The sequence below is a fragment of the Trichomonas vaginalis genome, chromosome VI (assembly GCF_026262505.1).
Source record: "Trichomonas vaginalis G3 chromosome VI, whole genome shotgun sequence".
Lineage (NCBI taxonomy): Eukaryota > Parabasalia > Trichomonadida > Trichomonadidae > Trichomonas > Trichomonas vaginalis.
Window position 1 is genome coordinate 7016235 of NC_067208.1, and position 21806 is coordinate 7038040.

Genomic DNA, 21806 nt, shown 5'->3' on the forward strand with positions numbered 1-21806 from the left:
GAAATTGCGTATTGTACGTTTTTTTCGCAAAACGAAACCCTTACACTAATTAGTTAATTCTGTAATGGCAATCATAGTTTACTACTTTTATCTAAAAATTGTCCAGTAACGTTTTGAGTTCAAATTCAATTCGACCTTTTCGGTTCATTTCAGAGTGTTCTTTGCATTATCTCAAAAATCATGAGAGCATGATAACGTGCATAAATCAAATTTCGCATCTTTCAAAAATATGCCTGATATTTCAAACCTCTCGCGTTAAACACAGAATTGTCTCTTTCTTATATCTACATTATAGTTTGCTAACGCTTTGATATAAATATTCTTGCTACTTGTGTTTGTTCAGCCGATTCTATTATTGCTTCCGAAAAAGTTCATATTTCTCTTTGGGAAAACTATAACCCTATATGTAAAAACTTTAAATGATATCTAATTTAACACATCGCGATATAATTTTGTTATTTCGTAAAAAATCCAATATATTTTTGAAATTTGAATAAATATTCATATTTATCAAAACAAATGATAATTAAAAACATTCATAATTTATATATAATAGCTGATTTTCTTTCGAACCATCGTAAAAACTTAGAGAAGTTATCCTTTGTTTAATGAAACAAGATATACATATGTTTTCATAACTATATTTGATATTAAGAAATACATTTATTATATTTGAAATTTACAAATAAAACGTGACATTGATGGAGGAAACTCAAGAAACAGCAGTTCCTCCCCCGATCCGCATTTTCACGACAACACAAGACTATCAAGAATTATCCAGTTAACTTGCCAAATTGTGGAAATTGCAAAATGAAGCATTATCACCGCCTACTTTTACAACTATTATCATTAAAAAGTTTAATAAAATCCTTAATCGCGCTAAAGCTACTGCAAATCAGTCAAAAACACTGAAGCCAACTGAATTCGTTTCAATCATGGCTCCTTATATCCCCAAAATTGTTGAGTTGTCTTCTCAACACTTCTTTCAGAGAACAATTCGTGATTTTCAAGTTCTTGTTGCTCAGCTTATGAAGCAAGTCACCGATTTTGGCGAGAATCTTCCTCCTTCTGTTGATAATCGCGCTCCATTGAACAGAATCTCATCCGCCTTACAAAACCTGATGCAAAAGTCATTATTAATCTCATATTTGAAGGCACCACCATCAACATTCAACTCAATTCAGCAAACAATTCGTTCAATTCAACAAGATTTTCTTTCCATGCGTGATACAGCCATTTCATCATCCCAGAAATCCTTTAATTCATTACTTTCCACCTCAAACGAGCTAGAAAATTCAATCAAGCATATCATTGCCGCTCACGGATTCTTATCAATCACAACTGTTCTTCAAAACCTATTACGACACTTTGCATTTGACGAAGACATCAAAATACCAAGTCTCAAGAACGAACACTGCAAGCTTAACCCCAAGCCATCTAAAGAAAGTCCAAATTCCAAAACTGCATCACAAGTTCTCAACGAATACAAAGAGATCAAGAATCCTGATCCAGAGACACGTCAACGCTTCATTACAGAGTTCGAAACATCGCTTGAATCAGAGATCAAGTTCGAATCATGTACATCAGCGATAGAAAGCATCATTTTTGTCATTTTAACAATACAACCACCACAAGATCCAGCTAAAAAAGTGTTTACCAAATGCAGTAACTTCTATTTCTCTGCTTCCCGTGCTGTCACACAATTTTACAAACTTCCTGAATATGCATTTTCCAAAAATGACATTGAACAATTCAACAAAGCCCTGGAGAACTTGCAAACTGTTAGTGACAGCATCATTAAAGCCAGAAAGAAACCTGTTGGCTGGAGTGCACAAGACACAAAATCATTTATGAAATGTACAGAGCCATTGATTAAAATTGGTCAGACATTGACATCTGTTATTGATGTGATTGAAAAAGGAAATCAACTTATAGGAACAAATATCTTTAAACTTAATCTTTCACAGTTATTGCCACGTCCTATTTCATTACGTTTCCTTGTTTCAGAACCTCTTGATGATGAAAACCAAACTGAATTTAATATAAATAGATGTTTGTCAAAAATCACTCCACAATTACAATCAATAACTGAAAAAGGTCTTTCTATGCTTCCAACAGAAAACAAAATAATTCATCCTGCTGATTTCACAACAATCTTTTCTCGTATAAGAGTTAATATCAGATTAATTGAAGAAGAATTATTTAATTTGTCATTAAATAGATTTAATGATTTCCCTGTAGCTAAAGCAGGAATAACTATGTTATCAAGTATTTCTGGTATTCGTGAACGCTTAGAACAATATATTCTTTGTATGAATACGATTCCTTTAGTTATATCAAGTCTTCGTGAAATATCAATGATTCTATATGAACAAGGTTTTTCTGTAAACATGGATCATGTTTTCACAGAAATTAATTCTTTGTTGAATATTATTTTCGATGTTTATCGTATCTACGAAGAAATGGATATAAGTGGTGCCGCGAATTTATCAACATGTTCTCAGTTATCTTTCATTGCTACTTCTATCACAGAATTGACACAAAAATGGCCTGAATTCCAGCCATTTTCGGAATACTTCAGTAACTTAAATCTGTTTAAATTAAATATGACAGAAATATTAAGTAAAATTGAAGAATTCCGTAATTTGTCAACTGATTGTCTTAAACGATGGACATCTGCTGATTATGTCTCTCGTTTCAATGCACAATACAAGAGCATTTATTCATCAGCGACAATTATTCGTCGTGAACAAATAGAAGCATTACCTTCTAAATTACTTGGCCAATTAACAGGTTGGCTTTCCAATTTACCACATTCTCCGCCGAAGAGAACAACTGTTAATGAAATGGACATCAAAATGTCTATATTAAGAAAGATGTTGACAATTTATATCAATACTCATCCTGATAACCAAATTTCTTCACAGTTTGAACAGTTGTTTAATTGTATTGACATGTTCGCACAAATGAACATTCATTTCTACAGTAAATTACAATTAAAGAACTTGTTGTCTTTCTTGGAACGTGTTAACACAGGATCAGATAATCCAACAGAATCTTCTGATGTAGATAACACTGATACAAGTTCAGCGGAACCTTCTAAAAATGATGAATCAAACATCGATTCTTCACAACTTGTTTTTAGTGAAGAAGAAATGGCTTTATGGACTCCTTTTGCTCAAAAAGTTTTTTCCGTTGATCATGTAAGTGTTCATCCACAATTCCCTTCATATACTGAAGAATTCGTTCATTCTCGTGCACGCCAAGTATACGAAGAGTTCAAAGAAGAATGGCGTGGTGAAACATCATCATTCGATACAGAATTGGCAGAAATTGACAGTGAAATTTCACAGCCATCATATGAACACTTGACATTGCATTACCAATCATTTAATGATAAAGTTGTTAGTGCTCTTGAACATAAAGTTGATCTCTTGTTACAGATGCTTCTTGAGCTCAATCCTCCTTCTAGAGGACGTGGTTATCCAAGAGAATTCCCTCCACATCCGAAAGCAGCACAAATTTCGGAACTTTCCAAGATTTTGACAAGTGTTGGAAGTAATCTTAAAGATCTTGAATTCGGATGGTTACCAACACTTCTTGAATGCCGTGGTCTTACTTATAACATCTTCCGTGCAACAGATGTTTCTAGTGACCAAACAACACCAGTTGCATTAATTAGAAACTTAACTAATTGTGCATTTGCTTTCTTCCGTCTTAGCCGATGTTTGTTGTTTGCTAAAGGAACAACACCAACATTCGCTCCTGATTTAAAGATGTTGAAAGTTTTGGTTGGTGGATTACTCGAGAAAACAAGATTTGTTAAAGAAAATTCACCATTGTTATTCCACGAAATTGATCAAGTTGTTAAATCTAACATGTATAACAACTTCTCGAGTCTTATTTCCAGTGTTAAAGTTCTCAAGAGAAGCCGTGCATTGTTTGATGCGAAAGAATTAGTAACAATCACTGATCTTGATTTCTTTGACTTCGGAGATTTCTTCAAGAGAATGAACTGCGAACATATTTCTTTGTCATCATTCTTGGATTCAAACATCTACGAAATCTTCACACAGAACATTTGTCCAGTGACAAAATACGTCGAATCCAATTTCGACAATTCATTTTTGTCTGATCATATCAAAAGTATTTTGAAGTTCAAACAAGAATTGTCTATTTCTCCAATTGCTGTTAGTTGGGATAAAACAGATGATAGATTGACATCATTGACAGTTCTCCAGCAATTGATTGATATTTCTATCTCTTTCGACCGTGTTTGTCCTGTTGTTCAACGCAAAAGAAAAGAACCATTTTTGAGTGGTACTGATTTTCTTTCTATAGAGTTGTTGATCTTTGAGTTGCAGAACGAGATTGAATCTCTTGTTCAATCAAAACCAAGTCGTCTCTGCAAACTATACATTGATTTAACACGTGTTTTAACAGCAATGAAAGATATTTCATCAAAGTTCGGACCGAGAAAATCCAATTCTAGTTCAATGACTAATTTTGTTACGGAATGGAACAACTTTACTAAGTCATTGGATAACTTACCGATGTCCGATTTCCATGGTGAATTCCGTCATCTTTCTAACAAAATAATTGATGTTATCCAAGACTCTCCATCTCTTGGAATACAACGCGAAATCAAATCAATAACTTTCTTATTAAAACATTTCGAAATTTTGCCAACAATTGAAACACTCCGCAAATTACGATTTGCATTCCAATTCTTGGAAGGACAGAAAGGAAGATTTACTACACAAGACACAACGAATACTTTACCTTTCTTCCAGTTACAAGTTATTATTTCTACAATGCTTTCTATGTATCGCATTGTTGAATTAATACCAATGATTACTATTAAACTTAGTAAATCTATTGGACAAGAACTTCCTATTCGTAAGCCAGACATCTTAGAAGTTATTGACAACGAAGAGAAACCAAGTGCTCCTTCAAATAGTGATTTAGAACGTCAATTAACACTGTTTGAACAAACAGCACTTGGTCACATGACATCAGCATTGTTTGACGCGAATGTTGCTGATGAAGAGAAGATTGCAACACTGCCAATCTTGAAGAGATCTGTTGAACATTGCAAGATGATGGTTGAGAACGCGAAACTCTGTAACCAAGAGTTGGAATCAATCAATAATTCGTTGAAAGAATACGTACAAATCAAGTCAGTTCCTAATGAAAATAAACAAGAAACAGAAGGTGGAGAATCAGCTGAAGGACGCGAAATTTCAACAGAATTAGATGAAGTTCGATCTAAGAAGGAATACGACATAATCAAGAACAGATACCAGACTACTATGTCTTCTGTTTTGACATTGACATCTGCTAACTACGAATTGTCACAGACGAAGCGTCAAACAGATGCAAGGAATGAGAAAAATCAGAATTTGTCACATCTTATTTCTATCCACAAAGAACTTGAATCTATTCATCAATCTGGTGTTGAATGGAATTCTATCGAAAAACTTCTTACCGATTAAATATTAAAAAGCTATTTGTTTTACTTAACTTTATAAAAAAAGATTTTTTTTGAACTTCGTCTATACAAATTAAAATGAATTTACTTGAAGTTAATTCATTTAATGAGTCCGGAAGTCTCATATGAAATATATGTACGTTCCATATTTCCAATCTGAGAAAGGACTTAATATTTCGATTACGGTTAGAAACAATCATCAGAAACTTAACATGAGACCTAGGAATAAAGTTGATCAATGATGAGATAAGCATTACAATGTATTTTTTTGAGTCATTTTAGCGTGAAGGAAAACTGCAATAACTGAACTTTACATAAATTTTTCAATTAATTGACATGATCTGGTTTCTGAATTTTTTTGACATTTTTGTTTTCAAAAACATCAACTTGGTACTTCTTTAAATAAAGCTCAAGTTCCAAAAGATATATGGGAAGAATACTACGGGAAACCAACAGAAAAGTATAGGTATATCACAGATAACACAAAACCAACTATTTCTAAAAATTTATTTTTATTATCTTCAAACTTCGTTAATTTTTCAGTTAATGTCATCAACTGCAGTATTGATTCTATTAAACTGCTACATTCAATATGCACTTATACAAATATTACACAAAGTTCAGGATTTGGTGGCTGCATCTTCTTCAATGGTAGCAGCTCCATTGTCCAAGACCGATTTTGTTCTATTAACTGCTTCTCAACAGGAAATGGAATGCATTCATATACAGATACTAGAAAAGAAACAAACAAAAATTTCGTTAACTTAAGCTCTCTCTATCAATGCGGTCATGATTATACTGGAGGTTCCAGTATATTTCATAATTATGGAGAGAAAACTCTTATTTCTACAAACAACACTAATACAAAAAGTTTCTCTGGCTCAGGATATTCCTTTCTAAATAATCCAGTTAATATTAACTTTTGTTGTTTCATTTCTAATGATAACCATGAAACAAGTCCTATTTGCATGTGCCATATGAATACAATTGATTCATTTGTTAAAAAGTCAATCTTCAAAAACAACTCGGTTAAAGCTGATGGTACTTCTCTTGGCCTTCTTTCATTAGCTTTCTCATCAAATGTTACTGTTATAGAATGTATTTTCTTAGAAAACAATGCAAATCATACTTTTGATTCAAATTTTAATAGCGTACTTACAATTATTAACTGCATTGGAGATTTGTCTGCAACTAATGTCTGGGGCCATAAAGCTAATACAGATAAAATGAAAACTGATTCTTTTAATCTATCACTTTCACTCCTTTCATTAGGTAAATGCGAAGCAGAACATCCATTTTCATTTGAATTTCCTTTATTCATCAGTAAAATTAAGAGAAAAATCCATTTTCGTTTGAATTTTTCTTTTTCCTTTTTAATTATCGAGAAACAACAGAAAAACAGACAATGACACATATACACTACCATAGTGACTATTCATGAAATATACTTTGGTTTCGGGAGTGACATTGAGTTTCCTTATAGATAGAGTGAATTCTTAAAATAATTTGTTATTCGAATACCAATACAATTCTAAACAGATATTAATATGTCAAAATAATTGAATGTTTTTCCATTTTAAGGCTGCGCTTACGCCCATCCGACTTTAATTCAAATTTTTGACAACCGGCGTGAAGCGTCATTGAAAATCAACCTTAAACATCTGAATTGAAGGCTATACCAAAGGGACGTAAGTGTACCCTTAATTAAACACATTTTCCTACACATAGTATCATTATACTACTCTTCCCCTCAATATTCAGAAAAACTCTTTTCCAGAGATCTTTTGAATGTATGTTTCTGGAAAATTTCGAAGCAAGAAAATCCATATAATACATCAAAAACTCTCTGCAAGTTACCTTTGTTCTATTTCAAGATATGATTCAGGTGAGTAAGTATACAAAACAGATTTAGTTTTGAAACTAAGGCAATACTTTCATATATAATGGACTACTAGATGCCAAACTTTACTCTGAAGGTTTGCCTTATTATATATATATATTCAAAAGTTTATTTTCTTGTTTTTCAATATTTGGAAGAATCTATTCACTTACAAATGCGCTAATTGAATGGATTCACTCTTTATTGACAATACAGGAGTTTCGAAACTGTTCTTTAACATTTGAGTATATTCATAAAGATTGAATTCTTCCATAAAGTCAGGAAAAAAAAAGGGGAAATAATAATTGTTAATTGGATTCACACACGTCAAAATACAGTGTTCCTTAAAATGAATCTAGTATATACAAGTTTTATGGGAGTTCAATATCCAATTTGGATTCTTTAACTAAATCAACAGCATTCGGCCATTTTTGAGCAAGTTCACTCCAGTTTGCAACCTTTGCAATGGAGAACTCAAATCCAGGGAAAACTGTAGCTCCGAATAATCCCCAAGAATTTTCAGAATCATCGACAAGGCGGGCAGCTTGCCAAACACCTACAGGAATTATACTTTGAGGACGCTCGCCAGCTTTAAGATTTGGACCAATAATGTGTTTTTCGAAATGGCCATCTGGGAAAAGTAAAATTTGAAGAGCAGGTGTTCCAGCATGGTAAAACCAGATCTCATCGCTTTCAACTAAATGCCAGCGTGATACATTCTTTGCTTCTAAAGCGTAATAAATTGATGTTCCGCAGCTTCTGTTTGGAATCGAGGCAGGAACACTGCATCTGTAGATTTCATGGAAGGAACCTCCTTCAAAATCGAGGGAGTCCAATTTCAAAATCTCTTTGACTTCTTGAAAATTCATCAAAAAATAATGATCCCATTACGATAAAAATGATCGGAATTTACAATATTGAATCCGTCAATTTTAATCATGAGTCTGTACTAATATCTCAACAAGATGAAAAATTGAAAGCATGAATTGAATTTAAGGATTTTGTCTGAGGCATAATCAGTCAAAGTGACATCTTTCGCAAGGGTTATCATGGATAAGCAATTATAAGATATTAAAGGCTTAACCCAACTCAACAGATGTTGGTTGTAGATGTTCATTTGTAGATAAGAATGTATCTAATACCAAACTTTTACCATTTTCTCAAAGCAGATGAAAGAAAACGAGCAGAAAGAGTCTGCTAATTTCATTGATTGATCAAATTTATCTGAATTAATAGAAATTTAATTTCATGGCTAGATATTCATATAAGAATACTTATGATGCGCATGTTAAACTTTAACATCATTTCATCCCAGAACATTATAGCTTTTGACAGATACTAAGTTGATTTATCCATACAACAATTTTTGAAATAAATTTAATTTGTTGCACGATTCGAATATTTTGAGTCAATTCTGTTCGAAAATTTGTAGTATATGTAAAATATGAACTTAAGATATAAATTTAATTCGTTATCCTTTTTGTAAAGTTTCCGGACGTTTACTATTCGTTTATCAAATCTACAAGACTTAATGAGCGAAGAGTTCCGCATCGATGTACCCACAACAGTCATCGGATATGATGAAGCTATTACAAAGCCAACACTTCTTTACCAGTTTGCTCAGACATTCGGAAATGGAGTATCTAATGGTCCATTCCGCCTTCAAATTACAGATCCGGAAAATCCATTATTCTTATTCACTTACGAATTATCAGTAAACGATTTCCCAGAACTTAAAGAACAACTCAAGCTTTATTGCCAATTTCCAAATCTATCAAAGAGCTTTTATGATTTACTTGTTTGCTGCGTTGATTCAGAAGATTATGGTGCAGTCATTAATCTTCATGACTTCCAAAAGCCAAAACTTCTCCTTCAGCAAAAAACGAAAATTTCACTTTATACATTATTCCAAATCGATATAGTTGCAGCAAGTGAAGCTAAGCTTAACCAGTATCTCTCCGGTGAAGTAAAGAGATATAAATCAGCTTTCCTTAACAAGGGTAAGAACTATGATGATTTAACAATTCAACTTCAAGAAACAGAGAAATCTATGGATGAAATGGAAAAGAGTTACAAGCTTCAACTTGAAGAACAAGACAAGAAAGCTCAAGAAACACTTCAAAAGGTTTCCGAACAGTACGAAACTCGTCTTGACGAACTCCAAAAGTCATCAAAGGAAGCACTTGAAGCAGCTCGCCAAGAACGCCAGAAATCAGAGACAGAAATGACAAATAAATATGAACAATTGCTTAATGATCTCAGAAAACAGAATGCTCAAATTCTTGAAGAGAAGACACAAGTTTCTGTTGTCAAAGAACGCTTTGAAGAAAAAATCAAGTCTCTTGAACAGCAATTACACGATGCAAATACAGCCAAGGCCACAATCGAAGCCCAGAAGAATGAACTTTCTGCGCAGCTGTTGAGTGCATCTTCTACATCAGCAGGATTCTCTAAGGAAGCCGAAACTCTTAAAGAAAAGATTACATTATTAGAAAAAACAGTTGAACACGATAAGGATGTTCAAGATTCACAAGCTAAGATAATAGAGGGCCTCCAAGCTGATGTTGCTAAGAAAGATGAAGAAAATGCTCAGATTCGTGCAAGATTATCAGAAAATGAAGACAAAGCAAGACAGCACGACTGGATTGCTGCTAAGTCCAAGCAAGTTATCGAGAAGTTCATGGCCGAAGCTAAAGAACTTAATTTGCAGATTGCACAGCTCAAATCACAACTCGATGAGCGTACACAGCAGATGACAGAGATGCAAGTCGAAAATGCACATGCAGAAGAGCGTATTAAAGCACTTAATGATACAATTGATCGTGAAAATGCAGAAATGAAGGAACTGAGAACTAGAAACGATGCTCTCCAAAAGCAGATAGCAGAAATGAAGGATAAGAGCGCTACTGACGAGATAACAATCCAGCACTTGAACAAGAGACTCAACGAACACGAGTTAGAAAATCCTCCATGTGACGGATTTAGCTCATCCTTCAAGGGAGGATCTCAAAATAAGAAATTATTGCCTAGCTTGCAGCCAATTGCTGATGTCAATGGCGCTGCTTCTGTTTGGGATTCCACAGCTTTCTTCTAATTATGAATTTGGTTTTTATTTGAATTTTGTTCAATAAATTGTTATTGCATTTGCTCAAAATAAAAGTGTTCATTTATTATTTATAATTAATTCCCGGTATTTTTAAAATTTTTCCATAATTAACAGATTCCGCTGCAAATTTATCAAGCACTGATTAGTTTTATAAGAATTTCAGACAAATGTAATCCATAAATCATAAGTTCAGCGTAATTATATCAGATAAAAAATGATATTCTGATCTTCAGTAAACAATTCAAACAAAATGATAAGGTATTTATTCGCTATCATCATCAAGGTTGCCACCAAGTGCAACAATGGCCTCTTCAACTAAAGGCATTAATTCTTTGAGTTTCTTGAAATCTTCGACACGTAATGAGATTCCTTTCTTACCTGGAAGCCATTCGTCATCCTTGCAATAGAGCTCACAATATAATAGAAATAGCTTATTGTTCATTTGATAGTTCCAACATTGAGTCCATTACATTTAATTCGAAGATCACAACTATCTCAGGATATGCTTTTACAAGGTCTAAATTGAGATCAGTTACTATACCCGATACTGGAACCTATATTGGAGGTGGAGCTTTTGCCACATGCACTCAATTAACTACTGTGAAATTAGGCAAAGGAATTAATACCATTTGGGAACACACCTTTGAAAATTGTAGAATTACTGAAATCACAATTCCAGAAAATATAAAGTCAATAGGAGAATTTGCATTTGCATACTGTTGGAGTCTGAAAAATGTTGTTTTGCCACCGAATGTTTCGCGTTTAGAAGGAAATTGTTTCCCATCTGGAATTAATGTTTCGTTGACACCAGGATCTCCATTTTCAATCGATAATCAGATGATCATATATAATCCAGATAAAACGACAATAGTTATTTGCTTGAGTAAAAGAGAATCATATAATATCATCTCATCTGTTCAAACAATAAGCACAAATACATTTGCATCTAATAATATACTCACAACAATAACATTTGAATCGAAAACTAATCTCAAAACGATCGGTAAGATGGCATTTGGAGATTGTCCACTACTTTCATCATTTGAGTTACCAACATCTATTGAAACCATTGAAGACCAAGCATTTTCTGGATGCACATCTTTAACATCGATATCATTTGGGAGCAGCATTACTAAGATCGGTGCATCCAGTTTTTCAGGATGCAGTTCTATCACAAGAGTTACATTTGTTGAATGCGATAGATTGACCATTGGTGACAGTGCATTCATTAATTGCATCTCACTAAGTTTCCTTTCATTCAGTAATAATTTAGTGAGCATTGACAGATATGGCTTTTATAATTGCACTAGTTTGACAAGTATTATCTTCCCAATCTCACTCGAATCGATCGGTGTTTATGCATTTGGACACACCAATATCGAAGAAATTAACATTCCAGATGACTCTCGAATGACTGAGATTGGCGATAGTGCATTCAGACAATGCACAGAACTGACAACTATTCACATCCCAGATACAATCCAAAGACTGAATGACAATTGTTTTGAATCAACGAAGATCTCATCATTCAAAGTTCCTCTTCGGACATCAATCATTTCAGATCTTGCATTTAAAGATTGCATTTCTTTGACATCATTCATCATCCCTGCTGGCTGTTCTCTTTCATCACTCGGAAACCTCGTCTTTGAAGGATGCATATCTCTCAAAGTCATTAACTGCTCCTCAAGTGATTTCTTCGTTATCGAGAATGGAGCATTGTTCAACAAGAACAGAAGTACACTCCTCATCTTCCCTCCAGCATCACCGATTAAATTCTTCTCTCTGCCACAAGACATCAGAACTATTTCAACGAACGCATTCAATGGCTGCAACAATCTCTTGAGCATTACAATTCCCGATAACTCAGTAGAAACCATCAAAACGTTCGCCTTCGCCAACTGCTTATCACTTCAATCGATTAACATTCCCATTTGTGTAAAGACTATTGAAGACAACGCATTCATTGGCTGCCGAAGTCTTCGATGCGGTGTCATGATTGAGAACAGAGATAAAACATTTCTTCGCAATCTCGTTGACTCAGCCAAACTGAATCCAACATCTCTTAAAGACTGTGGCTATATCACATGCAAAGCTGCTAAATACAATTCTCTATTCTCTAGTAGTTCATATGTATATGTATTTATTTTAATGTAGAAATAAAAATGATGAATTTTTTTAAATGATCTAATTTGAATTCCCAAAAATAGTTATTCATGTTAATTTGCTAACTTTTATATGAATTAGACGAATTGTCTTATAGATAATCTCAATTTAATGTTCAATAGCATATGAAAACCTTTTGTGAATGAGCCAAGAACCCAAATAGTGACACTTTTAGACTTTATATAACTAGTATCCAATTTCATTTATATATTTGAAATATTAATATATTTTTATGTTTAAAATTGAAAGAGAACTCCGATCAAACGACAAATTTTCTCTCAATAGATTTTCAGAGGAAAAAACAACATTCATTTTTCACAAATGGCTTCATTGCAACCAAACACAATTTATCAAATCGCAACTCTTAACTCTCTCGTCATTGGCAATTATGATCGCATGGCTGCATTGCAAGAAGTTCCAAAGGAATTAAATTTCGGAAGTGGCTGCTTCGAAGATTAAGATGGTGAGCTTATTTTCATTGATAAAAACTTCTATCAGCTTAAAGCAGATGGAAAATGCTATGTACCTTCAGAAAATGCTGGAACTCCATTTTCAACTTTGGCAAACTTTGTTCCACAGTTGACTTTTGATATCGAGAAACCAATAGACATGCAACAATTTAACGATCTTGTTGATCAGAAGAAGCCTTACGAGAATCTTCCACTTCTTATCAGAGTTGATGGTGAATTCGAGATGGTTCACTTCCGCTCAGTCCCGGGCCAAAAGAAACCATACAAGCCACTTGTTGAAGTTGCCAAGGTACAACCAGAATTCAAACATCAAAATATTAAGGGATCTTTAATTGGTTATCGTTTTCCAAAGTACTTCGCTGCTATGAATCTTCCAGGATACCACATCCACTTTGTTGACGATAAGAGAACATGTGGTGGACATGTTTTAGGATTCAAACTTATTTCTGGAAAAGTTTCTATTGCAGAGTCATCAGATTTCCATCTTCATCTTCCTTCGCACTCAGAGTCTTTCAGAAAGTGCGATTTTGAAGTTGATAGATCAAAGGAAACACATTTCATCGAAGGTGGAAGCCAATAAGTGCAGACTGTATAAAAGTTTCTTCTATTAATACAATTTTTCTGTATTTACATTAACTCATAGTGTTGATAATATATTTGATTTTATATTCAAAAAATAATGGGATATATCAGATGGAAAGATATATATTTGCATTGTTGATCCATTCTTTTCACATGTGGTACTTTATTCTTTTCAATAAAGGAGGAAAATGATTCGCAAATTGATCAAACTTAACATTGCAATCTTTGAATCATAATGGCTGTATATGACTCATACATATTAAAATTAATTTGCAATCAAATCTGATGGATAATAATTGCAACTGTTCATTTTGATCAAATTCTTCAGAATTCAAAACTCCATCAGATTGACGATATATTCTTGGATGTAATTATTTGTTATGGTAAACTTTTCATAAAATTTTCGATCAAAAATTGAATTGAACTCATAACGTGCAATTTTTTTGACAGTTCATTATTACCAAGCTTTCATGAGTTCGGACAATCAAGAATATGAGAACAACGTGAACAATAATAATCAAGACTATAATAATGAACCACAACAACTAAACAACTATCAGTATATTGAACACCATGAAGAAAACAATAATAACAACCAACCTTTCCAGCGAATTTGCACTCGACGCTTTATGTTTGGCGGCCATCCAAGGAGATTCATTTTACCATGAAATTTATTTTGTTTTATTTTTATTTGTTTTCTTAGTTCAAATTCTATTGAATAAAGCCTTTTTATTTTGATCGTAAATTTCATCTTCTTAATATACTTATAAATTATATGCGAGTTTTGATGCGTTATATTTTAAAAATTAAATATAAAACAAAATAAACGCGAAAAACTCAAATAATGGACTATGAGCAAGCGTTTGCCATACTTATTTATTCATTTCAAATTTTGAAAATATGTACGTTTAGTGAAGTTTAAAATCATTACATTTGATGTCTAAACAAGCCACATCTAAGTATTTAGACAATAAAAATATTATCAAGGAGCTTATTAGATCCTCGCCTAAAAAGTACAAAGCAATAGTTATTTCAGACTCAGAAGATGAAGATCAAAAGAAAGCCATCTTAATCTCAGATTCAGAAAATTATGATGATAACTCGTACACAAGTGAGTACAACTACAAAATGCACAATAATAATAAGAAAAATAAAAATTATTCTGATTCTTATGTTGAAGATTACAATACATATGCAACAGAATCAGATTATCAATCCAATTTATCATATACAACTAATGGAGATTATACACCTTCAATTTCGACATATTCTACTCAATCGAATTTATCTTATGATTCAGAACAATCATATAATGATACTTATGATCCATATTCATCATGTGCCACTTACAATAGCAATTGCAGTTCAAATCCAAGAATTTGCCCAAATTGCTCTAAAGTTCTCTCAGATTCTTCATATCTCACTGATGATTCAGATGCTTCTGAAGATTATGAAAGCGTTTATGATTCAGTACAGAACTCTGAATCCTACGTGTCTGATAATGAGGACCCAATCCCCTACAAATCCTCAAAGAAAAGATTTGATCCAAGAGTCGAACTTAAACAGCAAAGAAGAGCAACCAACACAAAAAGAATTCTTGATAATCGCCTTAAATGCGATGACGTTCCTTCTCCGCAAGTGATTATTTCACCACGTCAGCCATCTCCGATGAGATTAGCTATCAAAGCTAAGAATAAAGAAGTTAAATCACTTCTTGAAAGATGCTACGAAAAGCTTGTTGCAAAAAAGGCTGCAGAGAAACAGAGAAGGGAGGAAGAAGCAAGGAAGAAAGCAGAAGAAGAAATCATACGAAAGAGGAAGAAATGCGTTAAAGAGTTACTTGAACAGCTCAGATTAAAGAAGGAAAATCCAGACAGATATATTTCTACATACAGAAGACCGGTTAAATGCATGGTTGACGATAGTGATTCTTACTTAAGCAATGCAAACTCATATTACTCAGATTATTCTGATGATTATTACTCAGATGATTATGAAGACTATACTTACGACTCTTATGCATACTCATATGCTGATTGACTTCAGCAAAATTATTAGCAAACTATTTTTATTTATTTTTATGTAAACAAATCATATCCATCTTTAAATTGAATTGAATTTTCCTTGAATTAATTAGTTTGAATAATTAATTTCAAATTTGTCTATTTCATGAGACGCCAGCATGTTTTCTCATCTGTCATATCATTTGCATCAATTTTCATTCTGATTTTTATTGCAATGTTAGTAAAATAATTCATTTCTTGCTAAAGTGACTTTATTGATGGATGATGAATACAAAGATGGTACCAGTAAAGAAAAAACATTAAAATATTTAAGTACCACATCAGATGAAACTGAAATTCCAAAAGATAGATGCGAAATTATAGTGAATGGAATTATTCAATTAAATTCAACTTCTGATTTTAATAGGATACAACTAATCTATGATAACTGCCTGAGTGCAATTGAAAATTATGGGAATATTGCGTGTGAAATGCTATTTTCAGAAGGAATTAACTTAGAGATATCAAATGGCATTTTAAATTATCCTGAATCATTAACGGCCAAAGCATTAGAGATAATGTATCATCTTTGTTCATCAAAAATTGATCTGGCTCTTCGAATTTTGGATTCGGAATTTATTGAAATTATTTTCCAGATAATTAAGGAATCTCTCAATCCATATATATTGCATTTGTGTATTGACATTGCAGCTTCTGGGTATAACTATTCAATAAAAATTCTGAATAATGATATATATCTCGATATCATTCGTTATGCCTTTACAATAAGGGTACAATATTCTCCAAAGAATGATTCTTATATATTAAATGCAGCAAAAGAATATTTCAAAATCAAAAAATCAATGAAAGTTGAAGAAAAAACATATAAGCAATTCACCGTTGATCAGATCACTCTAATTAACGGTGAACCAGTGTTTGTTCAAGAAATTCAAAATCGAACTGAAACGTTCAATAATAATGCCATACCACTTATTGAGACAGATGATGAAGACGACAATTCTATTGATAAATTAATAATATCAGTGTTCGATTGTTATTCCGTAATTTGTCAAAATCAATTCTTGCAGGAGAGTACTCATATATCACAATTTATTTCAGATTGCATATTATTTCAAAATTATCATATCCTTGAAGTTAGAATTAGTGTTTATAATTGTCTTTCAAAATTATGCATCAAAAAATTCAAAAGCAGTTTTGATATCATTAAAACAGAAAAAGATTTTATAAGGTCACTTCTATTTTATGCTCAATGGACAGAAAATTTAGAAATTCTAAATTCAATTGCAAATATAATTCGATTTTTAGTTTCTATTTCTGATAAAAATCAAAGAAAATACCTAGTAAAATATGGTGTTGTTGATGCTTTGGAGTTTCTTTTATTCAAAGATATTGATTATGATATTCTTCTTGAAATCATCGGATTTTTGATGACTTTTTCTGATGATATTGCAATCCAACTTATTGAAAAGCAAATTCTTCAATATTTTCTCTCATGCGTTAACCAATCTTTACCAAATGACTCAAAAATAATTTTTGCAGAATTTTTTGCTCGAGTTGTAAGACATTTGCCAATATCATATTCACAACTTCTATTTTCAAATGATACCGTAATTGAAATTGCAATTTCGGCTTTTAGAACAGTTAATCCTAGTTTAGCGTTTAGAATTCTTCAAGCATTTCAGAAACTATTGACTGGCCTAAAAGAGGATCCTCAGAACGAATTTGCAGTCAAACTTGCAACTATTTTAGTACATTCTGGCGAATTTGAGGAAGATGAAATATTTGAAAATGATAAACTTGATGCTGAATACACAAAACTGAGACAATATCTTTATGATTTGAATTCTGATTCCGAATCATGATAAAATAAGAATATTGTGCAAATAATGTTACAATAGATAAAGTCTTGTCTTTTATTTTTTCATCAAAGTATTACCTTCTTTTCCAATAACTCCTGTCGTAATTCATTAGTTAGAACAAAATTTGGGCAATTCATTTTTTCGATATTTAACACTTTTGAATATAAAGTGCTCAAATGCTTGCTTAATAGATTTTTAAGTTGCATCGAGTTTTGTGATCTGTTAAAAACCGATTCTATTCAAAAATTAAAATAACGTTATGATTAGTTTCAGAAATTTAGTTAAATTTCATCAATTAAAATCAATCAAACAAATATGATCAAAAGTGATAATTGAATTGAAATTTATTTTACTTTTAACTATCAAGAACAAGTCTTAGTGTATACAAATGTCAATTTTATTTGGTTAATTATATTTCACTTCAATTTAAAAATAGAATTGAATGTTTGGACATTTTAAAATGAATTTGTAACGTTATGATTTTGAAAGAATTCAAATTTTTAAATTGAGAATAATTGTTAAAATTTTTTTATCCAAAGTCTAGTAAAATGATTTCTTTTATTCTAGCATTTGCAGATATTAAATTTCCCAGAACTTAAATCGAAGGCTCGGATTGGTTTAATTATAATGACATTTTCAAGTTTCTTCGTGGAATTTATAACACCAACAATTTAACTAAAGTTGATGCTGTAACTTTGACACCTTCATCAACTCATCACTTACAAGGCCAAGCATCTAAAACAACTTGCGACGTTATAGTTGGAAATATTACGGAATCGCCCGGAAGATTTTTGACAGAAGATGAGCCATGAATTTTAAATGCTTACTTACTTATCGATTTTCATCATACGAGAGTTACTCTTTCATCATATACAATTCTTTTGAATGCACAAGTTAAGAGATATATGCAATCTTTTAGAATGATGGGTGAAATTGGGCCGGAACAATGGGTTGTATTAAGTGATCATAAAAACATAACACCATACCTTGATCCGGACCGTGATTGCCCATCCTGCCCTATTAAACCAGATACAAAAAGATTATATCGCTACCATTACAATACAACAAGAAATGGAACATTTTCTCGCTTTAAGATTGAGAACACTGGCCCAGATTCATACGAATTAAATTTCCAACCTCATGCAAATATAGTTTCAATTTCTAAATTATTATTTTTCGGTGCCATTGAAAATAATCGTATCGTATTTTCACCTGATAGGGTTTCCACGTCATCTACTAAAATCCTCGCATTCGGAGTACTTTCTGTATTTTCATGAAAATTTAAATCAAAATCATGAAGTTTCCCAAGTTAAAAAATTTCATTATTACCGTTTACTTATTAATTATAGCTTATTTATATAATCTTTTTTTTTTAAATTATATATATCTAAATCCAGTCAAGTACTGAGCGTATTCTATATAATTAAGTTTGTAAACATATTGATCATTTATATATATTTGCATGGAAAATGTTTAGAATGAAAAAAATTTTTGATGAAAATAATTTCATTAATCATTTGGGGTGAAAATATCATCAGATAGATGATGAACTTATAATGGATTATCCATTGTTGTACCAACATCACCATTTTCAATGTCCGATTCATTATCGTATTCATTGCTGTATGAATTTTGGTCAGATAATTCATTTTCGTTATTAGATGGTTGGGGCATCCTGAACTTCTTAATAGCAAAGTATGCTCCAAGGATGATGGCTCCAAGAAGGATTCCACCTGTAATACATGCAATTATTGGAATATAGTCTTTGATTCCTCCTGATTTTCCATCATCTTTAGTAAGCTAATTGCTGCTATCAGATGTTTGTGTTTGACTCTGTGTTTTGATGTATTCAGTTGCTGGAGGTGTCGGAGGTTCTGGAGAACGATGTTTGGGGAGTGGTTATCTTGGGTATTTCGTTCGGAGTTGTTTCTTTTGGAGTTTGAATAGCTGTTACAGCAGCTGTTTCAAATTGTGTTTCACCGAATGTTGGGGAAGGTAATGGAGTCTCAAAAGCTGTTTGATTTGGAGTTGGAGCTGGAACCTGTCAAATGTTCCTGAGGTGTAAGTGGTATTTGCATCATTAATATCAATTTGAGCCCATAAAAATATAATCCTGGTGTCAGTAGCTCTAGATATTCTTGTGTAAGGAGTTGCTGGTAATACATACTCTGATAATGATGGAACAAATGATGTTTTCTCGGATCACTAAAATATTTCTTGGACAAACACATAATCTGGAGCATCTTGGAGAATATTTTGGTAAATATCAGTTGGAACAGCTCCAAATCTCATTTCTGCCAACCATAATGTAACACAATCATCAGAAAAAACTTTGGTAACTACTGAAACAACTTGAGAAGGTAATAGTTTCCAAGTGAAACCGTAGAAATAATCATCATATGAAATATAATCAGTATATCATTCAAGCACAATTTCATTACCACCTCCATTTCCAAAGGATATTATCTGATATAAACTAAATCAAGCATTTTGTCCAATTCGAGTTTGATTTAATTTATATCAGCTATATATGATATTTTTTATGCATAGATTTATTTAATACTTGATAACTGTCAAATCTAAAGAATTCTTTTGAGAGTTATTAGAAAATTGAATGGCCTATTCTCAAACACTCAAATTCTATCGTCGAAAAGTAAACCACCAAAATGATACGGAATATGTCATTGAAATCACTCATCCGCTTTATTCAATTTATTAGGAATCGAACATGATATAGTAATTATGAGTGCTTTAGCTGAATTATTGTTAATTTTTGCTATAAGACAGAATTAACTTTTTCCTAAGAAAATAATTTCATGAAATTATTTAATTAGAATTTGGAAAAAAGTCATTAGTTTCAATTTATGCTACATCTAGTAAATGATTGAGGATTAACAGTAAAGGAATAATTTTTTTTTTCATTAATAAAATTATAAGATGTAGAAGGATTGACTGCCCTTCATATTTCTGCGAAAGATAATAAAATCAATTTTGTTAATATGCTTCTTTCACATGGCGCAGATGTAAATGCCAAAAATAACTATGGATCTACTGCTCTTCATTTTGCGGTTTATAGTAATAGTTTAGAGATAATTGAAACTCTAATTTCACATGGTGCTAAAGTAAATATTCAAAATGATTATGGACAAACTCCTTTTGGATATACCACTAATGAAGAAATTAGGAAATATCTCAAATCACATGGTGCGAAAGAAAATTAAAGAAAATTAAATATCCTATATGTTGGATACTATCATTATTAATGGAAACGTAACAACAGCATATTTTCATGGAAATGTTTACGTAGCTTTGAATAAAAAGCTCATTCCCAAAAATGGATTCAATATTTAATGATTATGATTGTTTACCTAAATTTAATAGTTTAAATAAGGATGTCAATTTGGAAGAAAAGTGAGAAAATTCCTAAAATGCTAAAAATGAATTTTCCAAACGTACCTTTTTATCTCATTTTTTTTGATTTTGAAAAAAATTTGGAGAGAAGAACTCTTCGTTTTTGAATTTTGTCACGATGGTTTTAAAGTATATTAGACACATGTATTGATATTACTATTTTTGTATATTTTGAGAGAAAATCCCTAAAAAGTGAGAAAATCCGAGACGGTTTGAGAAAATATATAAACTATTGAAAATTTGAATTAAACTTCTAATTTGGAAAAAAGAAATTTGGAAAGAAGAAAATTCAAAAATCGAGATTTAGACTCAGTATCAAATGGAGAACAAAATGTTTCTTCATATGAAGGAAAAAATTTTCTTGTGAAGAAATAGAGTTTTTAAAATTTTATTGTATGTAATGAAATAAACAAATATTAAAATTATTTTTTGATAACAAGAAAATTCCCAACAGAAAATATTTGAGACAAAGAAAAAAAGAAAATTGAAAAATATTACTCTCCTTTACATTTCATGAGATTTTCAATTTATTTTCATAAAATTGACAATTTTATACGTTTAGATGAAAATAAGTGATTTTGCTTGAAATAAAAATTATTGTTTGTTTACAGCTATCAAATAGATTTTTGCTATTTTGATTAAAATTTGTTAATCAAATTAATAATTTTTTTTCTAAATATCTTAAATATCTGGATCACTCACTGATACGATGAATTAAACGATAAAAATAATACAAACTCAACTAAGTTTCCTGTCTTTCAACCAAAAAATATTATGCAATTTAAATTAAATTGTTTATTCAAAGATAAAACAAAGATAAA

At 31.8% G+C, this 21806-nt stretch overlaps 10 protein-coding genes across 10 annotated transcripts, besides 1 other annotated feature; 8 read left to right on the forward strand and 2 right to left on the reverse strand.

The window, feature by feature from the left end:
- Positions 1 to 705: 705 nt before the first annotated feature.
- TVAGG3_0820110 (uncharacterized protein) lies at positions 706 to 6148 on the forward strand (the record flags this gene model as incomplete). Its single annotated transcript, XM_001301429.2, has 1 exon — positions 936 to 5495. One exon carries the CDS (start codon positions 936 to 938, stop codon positions 5493 to 5495), a length of 4560 nt encoding a protein of 1519 aa, XP_001301430.1.
- A 466-nt stretch (positions 6149 to 6614) lies between these two features.
- TVAGG3_0820120 (uncharacterized protein) lies at positions 6615 to 6812 on the reverse strand (the record flags this gene model as incomplete). Its single annotated transcript, XM_001301430.1, has 1 exon — positions 6615 to 6812. The coding sequence occupies one exon, from the start codon at positions 6810 to 6812 to the stop codon at positions 6615 to 6617; it is 198 nt and encodes a 65-aa protein (XP_001301431.1).
- Positions 6813 to 7067: 255 nt separating this feature from the next.
- Positions 7068 to 7194: a mobile genetic element.
- A 547-nt stretch (positions 7195 to 7741) lies between these two features.
- Positions 7742 to 8239, reverse strand: TVAGG3_0820140 (cupin domain-containing protein; the record flags this gene model as incomplete). The annotated part of the gene is made up of 1 exon (XM_001301431.1): positions 7742 to 8239. The coding sequence occupies one exon, from the start codon at positions 8237 to 8239 to the stop codon at positions 7742 to 7744; it is 498 nt and encodes a 165-aa protein (XP_001301432.1).
- Positions 8240 to 8888: 649 nt separating this feature from the next.
- TVAGG3_0820150 (spindle assembly abnormal protein 6-like protein family) lies at positions 8889 to 10508 on the forward strand (the record flags this gene model as incomplete). Its single annotated transcript, XM_001301432.1, has 1 exon — positions 8902 to 10464. The coding sequence occupies one exon, from the start codon at positions 8902 to 8904 to the stop codon at positions 10462 to 10464; it is 1563 nt and encodes a 520-aa protein (XP_001301433.1).
- A 328-nt stretch (positions 10509 to 10836) lies between these two features.
- TVAGG3_0820160 (regulation of response to stimulus) lies at positions 10837 to 12630 on the forward strand (the record flags this gene model as incomplete). Its single annotated transcript, XM_001301433.1, has 1 exon — positions 10837 to 12630. One exon carries the CDS (start codon positions 10837 to 10839, stop codon positions 12628 to 12630), a length of 1794 nt encoding a protein of 597 aa, XP_001301434.1.
- A 311-nt stretch (positions 12631 to 12941) lies between these two features.
- TVAGG3_0820170 (alpha-acetolactate decarboxylase family) lies at positions 12942 to 13707 on the forward strand (the record flags this gene model as incomplete). The annotated part of the gene is made up of 1 exon (XM_001301434.2): positions 13249 to 13689. The coding sequence occupies one exon, from the start codon at positions 13249 to 13251 to the stop codon at positions 13687 to 13689; it is 441 nt and encodes a 146-aa protein (XP_001301435.1).
- A 920-nt stretch (positions 13708 to 14627) lies between these two features.
- On the forward strand, positions 14628 to 15794 carry TVAGG3_0820180 (uncharacterized protein; the record flags this gene model as incomplete). Its single annotated transcript, XM_001301435.2, has 1 exon — positions 14628 to 15731. The coding sequence occupies one exon, from the start codon at positions 14628 to 14630 to the stop codon at positions 15729 to 15731; it is 1104 nt and encodes a 367-aa protein (XP_001301436.1).
- Positions 15795 to 16557: 763 nt separating this feature from the next.
- Positions 16558 to 17577, forward strand: TVAGG3_0820190 (armadillo (ARM) repeat-containing protein family; the record flags this gene model as incomplete). Its single annotated transcript, XM_001301436.1, has 1 exon — positions 16558 to 17577. One exon carries the CDS (start codon positions 16558 to 16560, stop codon positions 17575 to 17577), a length of 1020 nt encoding a protein of 339 aa, XP_001301437.1.
- A 456-nt stretch (positions 17578 to 18033) lies between these two features.
- Positions 18034 to 18903, forward strand: TVAGG3_0820200 (uncharacterized protein; the record flags this gene model as incomplete). The annotated part of the gene is made up of 1 exon (XM_001301437.2): positions 18480 to 18851. One exon carries the CDS (start codon positions 18480 to 18482, stop codon positions 18849 to 18851), a length of 372 nt encoding a protein of 123 aa, XP_001301438.1.
- Positions 18904 to 20573: 1670 nt separating this feature from the next.
- TVAGG3_0820210 (proteasome regulatory particle assembly) lies at positions 20574 to 20795 on the forward strand (the record flags this gene model as incomplete). The annotated part of the gene is made up of 1 exon (XM_001301438.1): positions 20574 to 20795. One exon carries the CDS (start codon positions 20574 to 20576, stop codon positions 20793 to 20795), a length of 222 nt encoding a protein of 73 aa, XP_001301439.1.
- Positions 20796 to 21806: the final 1011 nt, after the last annotated feature.